The 16,812-nt window shown below is 40.4% G+C and overlaps 1 protein-coding gene across 1 annotated transcript; it reads left to right on the top strand.

Moving 5' to 3' along the window:
• The first annotated feature begins 499 nt into the window (after positions 1 to 499).
• On the top strand, positions 500 to 4,707 carry LOC133910863 (DNA polymerase delta small subunit). The gene is made up of 14 exons (XM_062353102.1): positions 500 to 702; positions 795 to 924; positions 1,709 to 1,815; positions 2,035 to 2,158; positions 2,321 to 2,425; positions 2,526 to 2,641; positions 2,726 to 2,809; positions 2,900 to 2,968; positions 3,055 to 3,126; positions 3,227 to 3,318; positions 3,398 to 3,525; positions 3,707 to 3,808; positions 3,872 to 3,939; positions 4,239 to 4,707. The coding sequence occupies exons 1-14, from the start codon at positions 664 to 666 to the stop codon at positions 4,296 to 4,298; spliced, it is 1,296 nt and encodes a 431-aa protein (XP_062209086.1). The 5' UTR covers positions 500 to 663; the 3' UTR covers positions 4,299 to 4,707.
• The last annotated feature ends 12,105 nt before the right edge of the window (positions 4,708 to 16,812 follow it).

Genomic DNA, 16,812 nt, shown 5'->3' with positions numbered 1-16,812 from the left:
CTTCCTCTAAAAAGAAAGTTCTCTGGGCCGAGCCAGAGTCCGCACCAGTGCCACCCACCATAGCTGCTTAGATTTTTTATTTTAAAATTTCAAATTTAGACAACCGTTTGAAAAAAAAATAGTATATAGATATCTGTCGCCCTAACATTTTTTTTCTTATTGTATAAGTAACTTTTTGAGTTGAAAATTTTGTGAGAGCTAGATGTTAACATACTCTACATAATATATATTTTTTAGAATTTTTTATAGTAATTTACGTAGTGTTTTGAATTATGAGAATAATAGAATGTTGTATTTTTAGGTGATAAGTTTATTTTTTAAAACATATTGCCAGTTGTAAGAGTGACAGACATCTGTCGTCTTTTCAACAGACCACAAAAGCTTATTCGTGCTATTTTTTCAAATAGGCGTCTAAAGTTGCTAAATTTGAAATTCAAAATATAAAATTAAAAAATCCAGCCGCTTAGACCGTCCCGGCCGGCCACAAGGACAAGGGTGCGTTGCGGCGTACGCGCGCTGCTAGCACAATTCGCGTAGCGCGCTTCTGGCGGATACATTTTGGGCGCGGGCGGGAGAAGCGGAGAAATCGCGAAACAACTCCAAACCCCAGGCTCCCAAGCCAAGCTTCCCGCCCGCCGCCCTTCGCCGCCGCCGCCTTTGCCGATGGCGATGGAGAGGAAGCAAGCCACCTACAGCAACCTCGTAAGCGCCGCCGCTTCCACCCTCGCGTTTTGCTCCCCCTTGTGGATCCTCTTCTTTTCGATTTCGGCTGAGCGCGGCGTTGGCGATTGCAGGACGAGAGGTACGCGATCCAGGGGGAGAAGTACCAGGGGCAGCAGTACAGCCACATCTACTTCACGCGCCTCCACCACATGCGTCCCCTCCTCCACGCCCTCGCCCCCTCCTGGAAGCCGCAACTCCCTGGTCCGTCCCCCTTCCCCTCTTCGCAACTCCTCGTCCCCGTTGAATTGTAATAGTATGTTCGGTAAAGTTGGGTTTTGTGCTGATCTGTGGCTCTTTGGTCCCGTGGAGTTTTTATTTTTGTGACTCGACAAGTTTTGGATAGAGTAACTGGCTTCAATTTGCAGTTGGAGGTGCGGGCCCTTTGAGCTCGGATTAGGGTTTAAGCAGCCAGGCTTATTTGGGTGTTGTGTGAGGGGTTTATGAGCTGCTCTAGCAATGATTTAGTCTATATTTGGTGATATGCGTGGCTCAAGCCCGCCTACTGTACCATATACACTTCTCTCTTTCTTAATTGAACGGCAGAGCTCCTGCCTTTTACGTTCAAAAAAACATTTGGCGATATGATTTTGAAACCTAGCTAATTTGGGGTGCGTGTTCTTCACGAAGTATTGATGTTGGCTGTCAGCAGAGGTCTTAATTGTTAGGCATGTGAAGTTGCTGTGAAAAATCATTGGCGCTTACTTGTGCTGATTCCCCCCCCCCCCCCCTGTGTTTTGTCAGATAGGTGCTTTGAACTTGAACTGGTAACTTAAACGACTTCGCTAACATTAGTTGGTCAGTATGAATGCACAATCTTTAGAAACGTGAGATTGAAAATTTGGATCTGCTTACTATTTTATACCTTAGAAGGATGTTTTTGGTTGTATAGTTATATTTTGTTCATGGAAGCAGTTCATGCAACACAGCTGCAGGTGTTTGCTTATGCATGGAGAGAGTTTAAGCACACCTTTTCCGTATGTTGCAGTCACTACAGTGTTAGGACTAGAAGAAGGAAAGGATTGCATAATTGTTGGAACTTTATACAAGCACATGAAACTGAAGCCTTCTATTCTCGATGAATACTCCAAAGAGGTAATATAACTTGAAAGTTAGTTTAAACCGTTCAGTTGTGAGGTTTCAGGCCCTGTTTCCCTTATAAACTGGGTCAATTTTCCCATTCTATAAAAAAATTTGGCAATGCTCTTGCCGTCCTTTCGAAAAAAAACTTGAAAGTTAGTTTAATATTCCTTCAAGTATGGTTGATATCCCTAATAACTTGAGGAGTCCCTGCATTAACTTTTTGTGCTGCAGAGGTCCGCAACTCCTCTGGTCAAACCGCACAATTTCATGCATCCTGATGATCATCTCATTCTGGAAGATGAAAGCGGAAGAGTTACACTTGCAGGAGCCATAGCTCCAAAATCATATGTGACTGGTAAGTTTTGCGTTTTCACTGAAAATTCAAACAATGCAATCAAGGCTTCTTTCTTTATTACTGTAGAATTTCTTCTGTGTTTTACCGAATATATGATCTTGCTGCCTCTGCCCCCAAAAACTTGTTGCCTTTCAATCATGCTCAACCATCAATCATTCACAGGAGTTGTAGTAGCTCTCCATGGGAAGGAAACAAGTGCCGGGAACTTTCTTGTTGAAGAAGTTCTTGAGGCTGGTCTTCCTCCCCAAACTGCATTGTCTAGCGCAAGTAATATTCTGCACATCACCCTATGTGCACTTATCAACATTTTTTCCTAAATTTTAAGGGTGAGAAAATTGCTCTGAAATTGCATTTACTTTGTTTACAGATGAAGACAAGTATGTGGTATTCGTGTCAGGGTTGAGTGTTGGAAGCAGCACATTCAATCCTCTGCAGTTCCAACTTCTTATTGACCATATCACAGGGCATTTGGGAGATGAGAATGTATGCTATTTGTCTTTGTAAAGTGTAATCTATTATACTCAATAGAGACATGAATTTCGATAATCTTCTTTCAAAATTACTTAGGAGCAAACCATAGCATCAAATATAGTACGTGTTGTGGTGGCTGGGAATTCAGTGCATATTTCACCAAGGTTCTTGAATGGTCAGGTAATGGCATTGCATTTCACTTTTTTTTTTGGTGGCACTTTATCCTGTTGCTTTAGCATGCTGTACTAACGAGTGGTTTCAACATTTCAGATGGTAACAACAAAAGATCAATCCAGGATAGCTGAACCAATCAAGGAACTGGATATAATGCTGACCCAGGTTAGAACTATTTTCCCCCAATCAATTTAGTCATTGCAACTGATCTGATCTGACATTGACCTTGATATAATCCATGTCCTCTGCAGCTTGTGGCATCATTGCCTGTAGATATGATGCCGGGATGTCATGATCCGGCAAATTTTTCTTTGCCTCAACAGGTGGGCATTGATGCGAATAAATACTTGTTGATTTGTATTACTAGCACTTAAGTGTGTGTTTTGTGCATGCATGGCTGGCTCATCTCTTGCTTACCTGCAGCCTTTGCACAGATGCCTTTTCGCTGGAGCATCCACCTACAATACTTTTTCGTCATGTTCAAATCCCCATCAATTCAAGCTTGACAGCGTCCAGTGAGTGTCATCTCTCTTTTGACTTTCCTTGGGATTATAGCAACTTGGAGGTTTTGATGCAAGAAAGTTCTATATTTAGGTTTATTGGAACATCTGGCCAGAACATAGATGACCTCTACAAGTACTCTGATGCCAAAGACAAGCTGGAGTTCATGGAAAGAACACTGAGATGGCGCCATCTTGCTCCGACTGCTCCAAACAGCCTAGGTAACTCTTTGTCTCCAGTCCAAGTTGGCATGCCAACTGTCAAGATTGTGGGTAAAAAACTAGTATTATTGTCATCCATTTATTTGTATGTGAATTTCATTATTGATTTGATGATCATTTATGGTAATTGTATGATCTGAAGCTAGAAGTCCCTTCTCATATATATGTCTGTTTTATTCAGGATGTTATCCATATACAGACAAGGATCCTTTCCTTGTTGAAACTTGCCCACACGTATACTTCGTTGGGAATCAAGATAAATATGAGACTCGATTATTGGAAGGTAATAGTTCATGTAAGCTTCATATGTTGTTTCAGCACCCAACTTACCCTCCTTGTTATCCAGGGCCAGAAAAACAAAAAGTGAGGCTAATCTGCATTCCGAGATTCTTTGATAGTGGAGTTGCTGTGATGGTATGTACTTATATGCATGAGTACCAGAAAGTATACTTTGGTTATCTTGGTAACCTAGTAAGCACCAAGGACTTGGGAGACTGATTCTTGATTACATCATTTGCAACTTTAACACTACCACATACAAGATAAAAAAAGATAAGCTAGAAAACATATCCTTGTTTTCCTTTTGTGGAAGGTGTAGACATACAAAAGGAGGAACTTACCCTTGCTTTGCTTTAATCTTTTACTTGTTAACATTGATTCTCGTTGTTATAACAAGATTAGTTGGTAACAAAAGTATCTGTATAATAATGCAGCTCAATTTGAGGAACCTGGAATGCAGCACTTTGAGTTTCTCAACAAGTTTTGATTCCTGAGTATGCTTTGATTGTATGAAGTCCAAAAGAAGTCGGTGTAGCAAGCTATTAAGGACAGCTTAATCCTGGATAGGCGGGTTGAGCCTTTCATGAGGGAACTACTGGAACCCATAGGGGTTCATGGAAATACCTACCTCAAAAAGGATGCACCTGAACAGTTCTTTATTAGATCTATGATGACCGTAAGTTTTGCCAATTAGACCTGTTGATGACTGCCGGGTACGGACTGTTGTAACAAAAGCTGAAACTGAGGCTGGACAGTACGCAGTACGTACCAATCAAATAGGAGCTCATGCTTCGTTTCCCAGTCACAATCAGCTGATTCATTTATCAGATGTATTTTGTCATCAGTTGTGTTCTTGTGTAGCATGTGAATTGAGAAATTAAGTTGAGATGTGATTTGTTTTTATGCGATGAGTTATTGATAGCGTTAGATTTGAAATAATTTTGGTTAACGTGAGCTTGTTGTGTGCGATCTTGTTTGTTACTAACCAAAGGTTAAATTGGATAAGATTGTTTTAGATTTAATGAAATTATGCCTTATCAGAATATCTGATGTGTGTGTTTTTGACCACACCGGATGTTCTGGTGTTACGGTGAAGTGAGCATTGGGGTATTTTCAATATTGAAGCAAGAATGGAAGCAAACACCGGATGATTCGGCGATGGACTCAGAGAGTGTTGGAGTACTTTTTTGCAGAGGAGATTTTTGTTGCTAAGTTTGGATATGAACGACGGATGGTGCGATGCTGAGTTTGTGAATATCGGAGAATGTGTCAAATATTTTGTTGCAGAGAGGTTATAGAAGGGTGGTTTGGTGGATTGGCACACGTCGGAGTATCCGGTGATGGATATGAGATCACCAAAAGCTTTAATTAGATCTTTTCTCACAGAGAGCAATTTTTTTTAGAATACATAGTGTTACACTTATCGGATGGTCCGGTATTCAGGAGTAGAACACATCAGAACATTTAGTGTTCATATTTTCTGCAGGATGTCCTTTGAATTGAAGTTTTTGATTTTGTGCTAATTTGAAGATGTTTTGGAGCGTGGAGAAATATGCTTGCTTGTTTCATAGTGTGCAGATGACGGATGCAATTTGGCGGTCGACAGCGGGTGATTGAGGCTAAACGGGTGCTTGGTGCCGAACGATCAAGGAGGGCTGGATGGAGTCAAAGGAAATCCTAGTCGTAAACATGGAGGTCAAGCAAAACATAAAACAGAGGATGCAGACGGCGTGGTGACAAAGTCAAGCGAAAGTGGATGTCAGTGCAAGTGACAAGGTGATCCGATGGATCCGGAGTGGGAGAGACCTGTTGACAATCAAGATCGCAAGACGGAGGACACACATCATCATTGGAGCGCTTGCTTCAGGTGAAAGCAAGTGACAGCTTAAAATCATGGGAGGACTGGAGGAATACGTGGCACAATCGTAAAGCTTGCGTCGAGACGAAGCTAAGTTGTGAACACGTAGAGGTCGTCCGATGAATGAGAAAGTAAATGAATCAAAATACCTTCGGTGGTAGGTAAGAGTATACTATGAGATATGGGTATTTTGAGAAAAAAGGTATGAAATTTAGCGGTCAAGTTTCTTAAGCCTATAAATAGTGGGGTAAGGCTATGAGAGAGGATGAACTAGTCACTTGAGTCTATTATGCTACTCATTTGAGAGCCTAGTGCTATTGTTTTAGACGAGAGAAAGGATGTGTGTTTAGCATATGTATTATGTGAGAGTTTTGAGTGAAAATCTTTTTAATCTGATTAAAATAGGGTTGATCTCTTTGAGTATTGAAGTTTATGTTTTTACATATGCTTGAATTTCCATCTTTCTAGTTTCGTTTTATTGGTTCCCTAGTAAGTTTGCAAGTTTTTGGTGTTTCATTGTGTTTTTCGTTTTGGATTTTGGGCTGAATTTTTAGCACATTGTGAAGTCATTGTTCTTATTGCTAGAGGCATAAATCACATATGAGTGTATACTCATGGGTCTTGAACTACTTTGCCTCTAGATCATCGACTTGGAGAATTTTTTCAACAAGTGACCTTATCTTTGATTTTTGAATCTTTCTTCTCAACTTTCAAACTTTGTGTGGTGATGAGTTATGAATTGGTTTGTTGTAGAACCTAGTGTTCGATTCCAACCATGAGATCAATCTTTGATTTGATCTTCAAGTTTGGTTTTTGAATTCTTTGAGTTTTTGTTCTGTTCTATCCGGATCTTCCTGGTTGAGCTCTGTGTTTTCGCTGTATTTTTGTGTTGCGTTTTGTTCTTGAGGTGCGTTGTGTGATAAAATAGTACAATATCATCTATTTCGAAAGAAATTTGTTGAGGCGGCAAGTCACCCCTCTCTAGTCGTCATTCTCGATCCTACATGAATGTATATGCGGATCAAATAGTGGAGTAAAAAAGATCAGGACGTCAACTTATTATTTTTTTGTGAGAAATCAAATTATCAGGGGTGTTCAGAGGTGGAAGTAGAGGGACTAGTTAATCATAAAAAATATGTATTTGCTAATTTTTTTTATAGAGTGAAGATAAAATTCCAAACATACAAGCATTCAAATAGGAAGGGCCATGGTATTGGTAGCCATAAGGCTGTGTTTGGAATCTAGGAGCTCTGCATGAGTTTTTTTAAAGGGAGAAAGATCTCAGTTTATATTGAAAGACAGCAAAACTTGTAGAACAAAATAAACACAACAACTAGGTATACCGGTTTTACAATATCGGTACATGTAACAAGAGACAAGTAAAATCTGGATAACACAACTATCCTATTACACAGAGGAAGCAGGGTTCTTTTGCTTGAAAACATCATATACCAGCCCCTCAGCTAGTATGAACTCGCGCATCCGTCCCCTGATCTCCGAGATGGCGCAATCTATCGTGAGCTTGTCATTTTCTCTGAGGAGAATGCTCCAACTCTGCATGAATGACAAATCAACTTATAAGACTTCAAGTGGCTTTTTTGGAAACTTCATTTTATAGCCATTTTGTTCCTAGATTGGCAAATAGCCCAAGCAAGTCTTGCAAAAAAGAATAAGCTCAACAGTTGAGAAAATTTGAGAACCCCCAGAGCCAACTTGCCCATAAGTCAGCCACCGAGCAAGGGAAACTGTTCCATCCAAAAATTTCTCGCACATGACTTTAGACACACTGAACAATCACACAAACAAAAAAGATGTGATCAACTGCGCCTGGTTTACCATATAAAGTGCACCTCTCACTCCCTTTCCATACTCTTCTTAAGGGACATGGCAATAGGGAGTTTGTTGTGTGAAATTTGCCACAAGAAAATTTTAATCCTAAGGAGAAGTTTAGTTCTCCAGATAACCTGAGCCCCTCTGCTAGAGACACCCTCAAAGGTGAGAAATCTATATAGAGACTTAGTAGTAAATCCCCTTAATTTATCTAGGGCTCAAAGGACTTTATCCTCTTCTTCATTGAGGTTAACCTGCAGTAATCTGTTTAAAAACTCTTCCCACTGAGCAATGTCTCTCACAATAAGGCTTCTATTCAATTGGGACATTTCTCAGTGGGAAGAACTTTTAAAATTTTAGTTTCATAGAAGTTTTATTAGAAGAGACATTGCTCAGTGGGAAGAGTTTTTGAAGAGATTACTATAGATTAACCTTGATGATGAGGAAGAGGATGAATAGTTTTCGCAAGAATTCATATGACACATCTTTGTTCCTGCAAAAGTCAGGACATATTATGTGTACCAAACAGGCACAAGTATATCATTGCAAAACATGAAATAAATGAAGCATTTGGCAAATCAAAATCTGATATAGCTATCTCCTGATTCGAAACAAGAGAGGAGATATGTGGCTACAGATCACCGCATCAAAGTGACAAAAAAGCAACAATAGATCCATTTCCTTGCATGCCCTAGGCCGTCTGTTCTCCATTCCTCTCCCCCTCCTTGCCAGTTGCCATGGCCGCCATCTGCCCCCACCTCACCGCAACCCTTCCTTTCCCCCCGACTCTTCGGCCCCGTCTTCGCCGGCTTCGGCCCAACGCCTTCGCAGCCTTCGTGCCCCGCGAACCGCCCGCGTCTACCCCCGTGGCTGCAGGTGCCTTGCATTTCTTACCTCACCGCACGCCACGGTTTCTTTGGCATTGGCTGAAAAAATTTCTTGTCTTGCTTAGTTTTAGCTGTCATTGTCTGCCTTCTTAACCCAATTGCATGATTGGATCCAAGTATCTCGGGACACATTTTACCACGAATGATCTAGAGAAACAAAGGGTGACCAATTTGTGATGTATAATTACACGATGTTGCCACTACAGAAATAACCTTAAAAGAATGGATTAGATATGATCTCCCCTTTTGCAAGTTCGCTGGTTCTGTGCTTTATTTCTTAAGGAAACTATATTGTTGTGTTAATGCTAGAATGGTATGTTTGTGCCAGTACTAAGGGTTTACTATCTTTGGTTGGGAACTGCAAATTGTAGTGTACTGCTGCGTAAATGCTAGAATGGTGTGTTTGTGCCGCTCAATTTACAAGGGTTTAGTATCTTCGGTTGGGAACTGCATAGATTAATTATACGAAATGAGCTATCCTATGCTCCATGGTGTATTGATGTCAAACAAGGGTTAATTTTTAGGTAAAACTTTAGCTATTTAGCTTCTCTGATGCACCCGGTTCAAATCCCCACACTTGTTTCTGAATGAGGGCAATTTCACTGGGGTTTGGTTTAAATCTGAACTACATCCTGGCCAAATTCTCCTCACTCAAATAGGTATGTGGCTCTGCAAAAAGTATGCAAATAGACAATAAGAATCTCTGTGATTACGACTTTCATGGTATCTAAAACATCACCATGACATTCTAGTGAGCAAATGTTGTCTTAGTTTCATTTGACAATGGGGGTTATGTGTTCAGTTTTATTGACACATTCTCATGTTCTTTCTTCTACGTCTGTGGCAAAGGAATACTTCTTTCATTCTCTAAGGTACCACACTTGCTGTTTTACAATGCAGGAATTGTAATCCTCTGGCAAGAAGTTTTCATGGGTTTGAGAATGAAATAAGCTTGTGGACGGAACACAAGAAGCAAGCTCTATTTGCTTTAGATAGAGATTCTCCTAGCACTAGTACAAAGCAGAACAAATCCAGTAATGATAACTCGAGTTCTTCAGATGACCCACCTGTATTGACTATTTTGGTAGGTGTCATTGTGTTCCTTCTTGTCCTTTGGGTACTTGGATCAGTCATCATCTAGATTGTGGGTTTGGCCTTCAGTACTGCAAAATCTTAGAAGGTCGATTTTAGGATAGTCTTGCACCTTTTTCAATTGTATATATTTGTTGTCGACTAACAATCTTGGATCATTGTATTCTATGCTGTCATTTCTTGATGCAACCTTTAATAATTGCATTTGCCGCTATTATCTTAGCCAAAGTCATATATAATTGCAACTTTTGCTAGATAATTGCATTTCGTGCTGTTATCTGTAAGAGATAGTGCTTGGATTCTATTTCTTCTGAATAAACCGGACTTACAATTGAATTCGCTTGCAAAAGTTCATAATACTTGTTGAATATTGGCACCCCTACAAATTCAAGCTTATTCTGGCCAATTTATTTTTTCTAGTTTGCAGACACAAACACTCTTTCGCATGTCGTTTTTCTTGCTACCAGTGCACAAGCACACAATATGTTTTTCTTAATTTGAAACTCAATCTGATTTGAACTCATCATCATGTTACATCACTATATTAGAGAAATTTGCCATTTTGACATCACCAAAAAGCAGCTTCGATCTTTTGACATCCGTTTCGTTGACTTTAATCTTTTAACACCAATAACATTAGGTTGTTTGATTCATTGACATTTGGAGCTTTTTAATCGATTTCCTCTTCTTTTGGTTGTGTTTGCCACTGGAAAGATGTTCTTGCCCTCCATGGTAGATGTTGCATTTGTTGCTGCCGTTTCCGGCTCAGAATGATAAAAAAGAGTGCATGCTAGCTGATGCCACACTATGAACACAACACACATGTTTCCATAAAAATGACAACATCCATGAAAAAATAGAGAGAATATATGCTTGATAAAAACACTATTCAGCAAATAATTAAGCTACAATTATCTCATCCAGCACATAATTAAGATATAATCATCTCATGCAGCATGTGCATAGCTCATAAATTGAGGCTAGATAACCAAATTCATACATAGTCTTGACACTTAACACACATAATAAAGTTTTGGACTTCAGGATTCATCAATAGCAGTTCATGATACATTGACCCAAAATAAGCTAAGTTCACACAACAGACATACAAGTTAGTTTCTCTTCCTCTTCTTTGGTGCCATCTTTTTTGTTGTTGTCTTCTTGGCTGGAGGTGAAGTGGCCATTGTGGTATGGGAAGAAGTTCCCTCTCCTACGAGCATTGCAAGTCGCCTACATATTAATGTCATTTTTGTTTTTAGTCAAGCATATAGGGCAACAAATGATAAGCTGCTGCACTAGTACTAATTTTACTCATCTTTTGTGAGCATTCCCGGGCTATCATGCATAATTACATCCAAAGCAGTGGTAGACCTTTGTGGTGTACAAGGTTTTACTGGGCGTGCTTTGGTAATGTTCTTCCTTGGCTTCCTTAGTGGTCTGCAAGATGCAAAACAAATGAACATCAGTAAGTTACAAAGTAAAATGAAGGGAAAAAAAAAGAACAACAAGCTTGCCTTTTTTTTTATTCCATTTAGTGGGCATTTGTAGCTAGCTTCCGTATGCCCCTTTTCACCATATCTTTTGCACTGCACCGGTCCTTTGATCATAGTTTTCTTCTTTTTTTCCATTGCCACCAGCTTCAAGGGTGCTTTTAATCCTCAATTTTCTTTGTCTTCCAACTAACATTTTCCCAAGTGGTGTCCCCAAGAGATAACTAAGGCCAACCTTAGGCCATTGTGACTTGTCTAACATTGGCTCTATGAGACCCCTATAAGCAACCTTGAACTTTTCCAAGAAGTAGTAATCATGTACAAAGTCCTCAATCTCTATGTTCATCTTTGTTGTTATAAGGTACAAAGTATGGTCACAGGGCTTATCAGTGTGCTATCACTCAAGACATGTGCACTCATGTGCTGAAGTCTTAACAACACGCCTCTCATGCTTGTTGTTGTTCCACACCTCTGCACTCCAATCATTAGATTTGGCAACCCTTATGTGGCCTAACCCTCTAGTCCTTGCATGCAACTGTTGTTTGATAGTTGGTAGTATCCTTTCGTGCAGCCTCCCTGATATCCTTCTCTTCTCACATAATGTCATTATCATCTCTCTCAACCTGTCAACCAAATCAACCACAGACAGATCCTTGATGCGCCTAATCCAATTGTTGAATGTTTCAGCGAGATTATTGGTGATAAAGTCACACTTTATTGCTGGGATGAAGACACACCTCATCCACTTCAGATTGTGATGGTTATGGAAATATTCCCACACATCAGGACAACTATTCAAAATTGTAGACATGTGTTTCTCAAACTCTTCAACCCAAATATGCCCTTGCTGCAGGAACATCAGGCCACAACCATCACCATAGAAATACTTGATGAATTTCTGCATTAAATGCCAAAAGCACTCCCTTTGGACAGCATGAGGGAATACATTCTTCACTGCATTTTTTAATCCTTTGCAAGCATCTGTACAAATAGCAAGGTGTGGAAGACTTTCTATAGCCTTTTGCAGTTGAGTCATAAACCAAGTCCAATTATCCTCAGTCTCAGAGTCTATGAAACCATATGCAATTGGATACATCTAGTTGTGACCATCTACAGCTAAAGCTACAACTAAATGACCACGCCACTTTCTATTGAGTGCAGTTGAATCTATACTAAGATATGGTCTGCATCTAGTGGCAAATCCCTCAATGCGAGGCTTCAGTGCATAAAAGAACCTGTGAAAATATACTTTGCCATCAACAATCTTGGTGTCAATCTCAACAACACTTCTTGGTGACCTCTTCTCAATCGCTGCATTCCAATTGAACAATAGTTGGAAGCTCTCATCCCATCGGCCATACAACTCAAACATAGCTCTTTCTTTTCCCTTCCACACTGTATCATATCCAACAGTAACATTTTACTCATCCTACAACTGTTTCTGCATCTCTTAGCACCCATGTCATGGGTCTTCCTAAGGAGGGATAGTGTCTTGTCAGCCACCTATGCCCGAAAAGCTATAGTAGTCTTGATTCTACCGCTGGAAGTACATTTATGCTCATCAACTAAGAATATGACCTACGAGCACAATGTTACAAACACGGTTAGTAGAACAATTACCAACATATATGAAAGGATCTAATGGCCCTAGAGGGGGTGAATAGGATACTAAAATAAAACTAAACCAACTACCAATTTCTAGAACAAGAAGCAACCATAGCCTAGAAAGCAACTAGACGATATAGCAAACTAGAAAGATAATAATACACATGCAAGCATATAAAATATAAGTAAAGTGCGGAATTAAAATTTGCACGAAGGAAATGCTAGAGGCTAAATGCAGAATGTAATAATAGAAGGGAAAGAGGACACCCAATATTTTCCTGAGGTATCAAAGAGTTGGCACTCTCCACTAATCCTTGTTGGAGCATCCACACAAGGATGTCGCTTCCCCTTGAGTCACCGTGACTCAAGTGCTCACTAGTGATTGCCACTTCTGCATTTCTGAATTGGCGGGCATCAAACCAAGTACACGAGCTTTCCGAGGCTCCCACAAGACCTCCAAGAGCTCACCGAGAACACCTCCAATCTCCATGAACAGCTAGATGTTGCCAATCACCAAGAGTAACAAGCTAATTGGTTCACTTGATCCCAACCAAACCTACAACAACAGCTAGATGCACACTCACTACTCTTGGAGCACTAATGGAGTCTTTAATCTTCAATTAAGAACTTGCAAATCACTTTAAGTGCTCTCCCTTGCCTATAGATGACACACAATGTGTATGAATGCTTCTGGGCTGCAAGAGAGATGAATGAAACCAAGTGAGGAGGTATATATAGGCTAGAGGTTCAAATTTAGCCGTTGCCCAACCACTCACTTTTTCTGTGATAGTCCGGTGCACATGTCTCTGTTAACACCAGACAATCCAGTGAGTTAACTTTTTCAGACTACTGATTTGATAGTTGTTAGTAGCCATTGCAAAATGTTTTGGTGTTTGATGCGTGTTTGCCTGATCTTCCGGAGATAATATGATAAGTCAATTAGTGGAGTTTCAACGTTGATAATCCAAAGGCTCCTATCAGAACAGATCAAAAACCTCTGCAACCACTACACCACTACTCTGTGGTTATCAATCGTGTCAAGACACGGTTAACCTCGCCAAGAAGGCTTTTTCTGTAAGCGAATCGAGAACACAAGCAAGAACAGGTAGATGCAATATGAATATTGCTAATTACTAATGAAGCACTCGAGTTTGGGGTTCAACAAACCGATACACGACGGAACTGTATTAAACAGAATAATCTGAGCTAAACCCAAGCCTAAACTACAACGACTACTATGTATATATAGGGGGGTGTGAGGAGGTCGATCTAAGATTGTGCAACTGTGGAGAGAGGCGTGCACAACCTGGACTCCGACTCTGACACGATTACAAAACCCGACAGGGTTCAAAACGGTGATGCAGCATCTTATTCCTTTGACTCTAACTAAACTATAAGGAATATTTGGTCGAGCTCATATCCATTGGAAATAGCTCGTCGTAAGCTTTCCATAATGTACAGGATTGCCTAAAACGGACTTCGTATGAGAGAGTTATGCCTGTTTTACTGATGTGCTGTCCTGGAACTCGACTTCGATCACGACCACGATCACGACTAGAGCTCAGCCTTGAGTCCAAGTAGACTTGGCTTTCAAGGAGTGACGTCCGAGTAAGGTTGTGGTGCTTCTCCCACGTTCGTATGCAATAAAACATCACAAGAATTTAGTAGTAATTCATCTAAGGAAATATGAATAGCAAGGAACGAGTTCACATGGTGATCTAATTATCGTGCATGTGCTCTTATAATTGGACCTTATATGATTTTAGCATTATTGGTGGTATTGATCGTATCCGAAGGAGCCATGGACTCATCAGTGTTCTTCCATATAGCATCACCGGATAGTTTGGTGAGTTATGCTCTATTTCCTCGAAAAATATGAAGCTTCTGTTAAATAGTCTGGTGATGACTCCTTTAAGTCATCGGACCATCCGGCTAGTTCAACTCTGATTTTCGTCAAAAGTACCGAGCTTCTGTTAAATGGTACGGCGTATGAATCCTTCAGATCACTGGACAATCCGGCGCATATAACTTCACTTTTCTCTGAAAAATAATTCTTCTGTTAAATTCTCCGGTGTATAGTTCCTTCCATCACCAGACAATCCGCTGAGTTCACTTTGAAGTTTTCTCAGAAACGACAGATAGTCCGGTGAGTAAAAATCCTTCTTACACCGAACAATCTGGTGAGAACAAACTTCCTGAAACTCGTCTAATTCAATCGACATTGAGTTCTGACTTCTCAACTTCTCACCCATGAATTTATTTGAGCTACCTAGTGCTAGATTTTCTCAAGTGCGCATCCAACTATATTTAGACTCAACTAGGTCAAGCTATAACACTTAGCCCCCCTTTATTGTACCATAAAAAGATTAAAGATGATCTATAACTACTCCAAATGTCATTTATCACCTTGTGACACTTAGAACTAGAAGATCCTTAATTTTGACGTAAAAGTCTTTTGATCGATCAATAGAATTTCATGAGGGACCAAGAAAACCATTCAATCATTGTGAATTAAACAATTTGAATTCCTTCAAAACATACGCATTAGTCACAATGATATGGCTGTCATTAATCACCGAAACACTTATCACTTACATAGGGACCTAGATGCTACAATATAAACAAAAGTACAATATTATGTAAAAGGTTAGCAACATTTTATTACTGTTATAGTTGGCAAATCACTATTCTTGTTTCCAATAATTTGCCAAGGACAACCATTTGCTTTTTGTTTACAATGACCTCTAAACTTTGTTTTACAAGATTTCTCGGTGGCTAGTTCAAACTCCTTATCCATTGCATACTGCCTCACAGCTAACCTGAATTCCTTCATATTTTAGTGCATGATGCCAAGTTCTATCTTCGGGTTATTCTTATTATATATGATCAATGTCTCCAATGGTATGGAATCTTCAACTGGAATTGCTGCACCATGTATATCATCCCCAGCAACACCTCCATGATAAGTATTTGCTTGAGCACAACCTCCTTGGGTGGCAGCACCTCCTTGGGCAGCACCTCCTTGGGCACCATCTCCTTGGGCAGCACCTCCTTGAGCAGCATTCTTCGCCCTTTCATCCTCATCACTTATGGTTGTTAACCGTCCTTTCTCATCAAACACATCCTCAATCTGCAGAGTGGACCAATCAACTAAAGGAGTAGGGCTTGGAGGCACCATTGCTACTTTAGCTTGTTCGAGTGCTACAAATGGTACCACTGCTCGTGACCTTGCCCCATCTTCAACCAACGTGTTCGATGAACCACCTAACATCTCAAATGCTAGCTTCTCAATCGGACACAACCCACCTCCATCAGACACAACATCTACTCTATACGCACACTCCAGATCAGGCCTAGTCGAAATTTGGGAAAAAAATAATACAAGTTAGGGTTCCTTCTACAAATTGTCTCTCGTCAAATCCACCGCGAAATTGGAAATAAATAGTGAAAAGGAGTGACAGATTACCCTGTGGGGACTTCGTAGGGGTCTCCCATGCTGGTGCCCGGCGTTGCGAAGCCATGCCGTCACCTCCTTTTTAGCCCCTTCCCACGCGTGGCTGCTACTGATGAGGCATTACCAAGCTGGAGATTAGGGCGGGCCAGCTTGCAGCAGTGGGCAGCAGGGCGGCCTGGAGTAGGGGCGACGCCCTGGAGGAGGAGGGCGGTGGGAAGCTGGAGCAGATGCGGCTTGTTCTGTTCGTGCAAGTGGAAGCAACTCAGAGAAAGGGATCGACTCCGTTGAGGGCACAATGGTCAGTTCATGTGCTGAAAATAGGGAAAAGAAAAAGAAATTGATTTAAAAGACCAAAATGTTTAAATAGCAAGGTGTCATTCTTATTGGTGTCAAAAGATCAAAGCCAACAAAACGGATGTCAAAAGATCGAAGCCGTTTCTTGGCTATATCAAAATAGCAAATTTCTCACTATACTATGAGCTTTTAGCTCTTGCAGCTTTTCACCAGCATATCGTACAATTGACTGTAACTGCATTTTGTACATGTCAGGTATGAGATGTTTTTGTTTGCCATCTGTTAAAAATACTATCTTTGTTTTCTGTTTACTTATCACCAGCTTTTTACTAGCAATTTTGACATTGCATTTTTTTCTATAAAAAACCAAATGGAAAAAAATGCTATAGTAAAAAATTGGTGACAATTAAACGGAAACGGAAGTAGTAGTATGGACACAAAGTTCTCTCCAATTCCTTCCGGAGATTGGAATGCCCATGATTATTCAGCTTTGATAAG

Source organism: Phragmites australis, chromosome 3, assembly GCF_958298935.1.
Source record: "Phragmites australis chromosome 3, lpPhrAust1.1, whole genome shotgun sequence".
NCBI classification, from domain to species: Eukaryota; Viridiplantae; Streptophyta; class Magnoliopsida; order Poales; family Poaceae; genus Phragmites; species Phragmites australis.
This window is presented reverse-complemented; position numbering and strand designations above follow the sequence as displayed.

Excerpts from the sequence above, each read along its gene's own strand:
- LOC133910863 (XM_062353102.1), top strand. The coding sequence starts at position 664 with ATGGCGATGGAGAGGAAGCAAGCCACCTACAGCAACCTC. Across the intron at positions 1,816-2,034 it reads TCGATGAATACTCCAAAGAG|AGGTCCGCAACTCCTCTGGT; the intron begins GTAATATAACTT and ends TTTGTGCTGCAG. Across the intron at positions 2,969-3,054 it reads TGGATATAATGCTGACCCAG|CTTGTGGCATCATTGCCTGT; the intron begins GTTAGAACTATT and ends TGTCCTCTGCAG.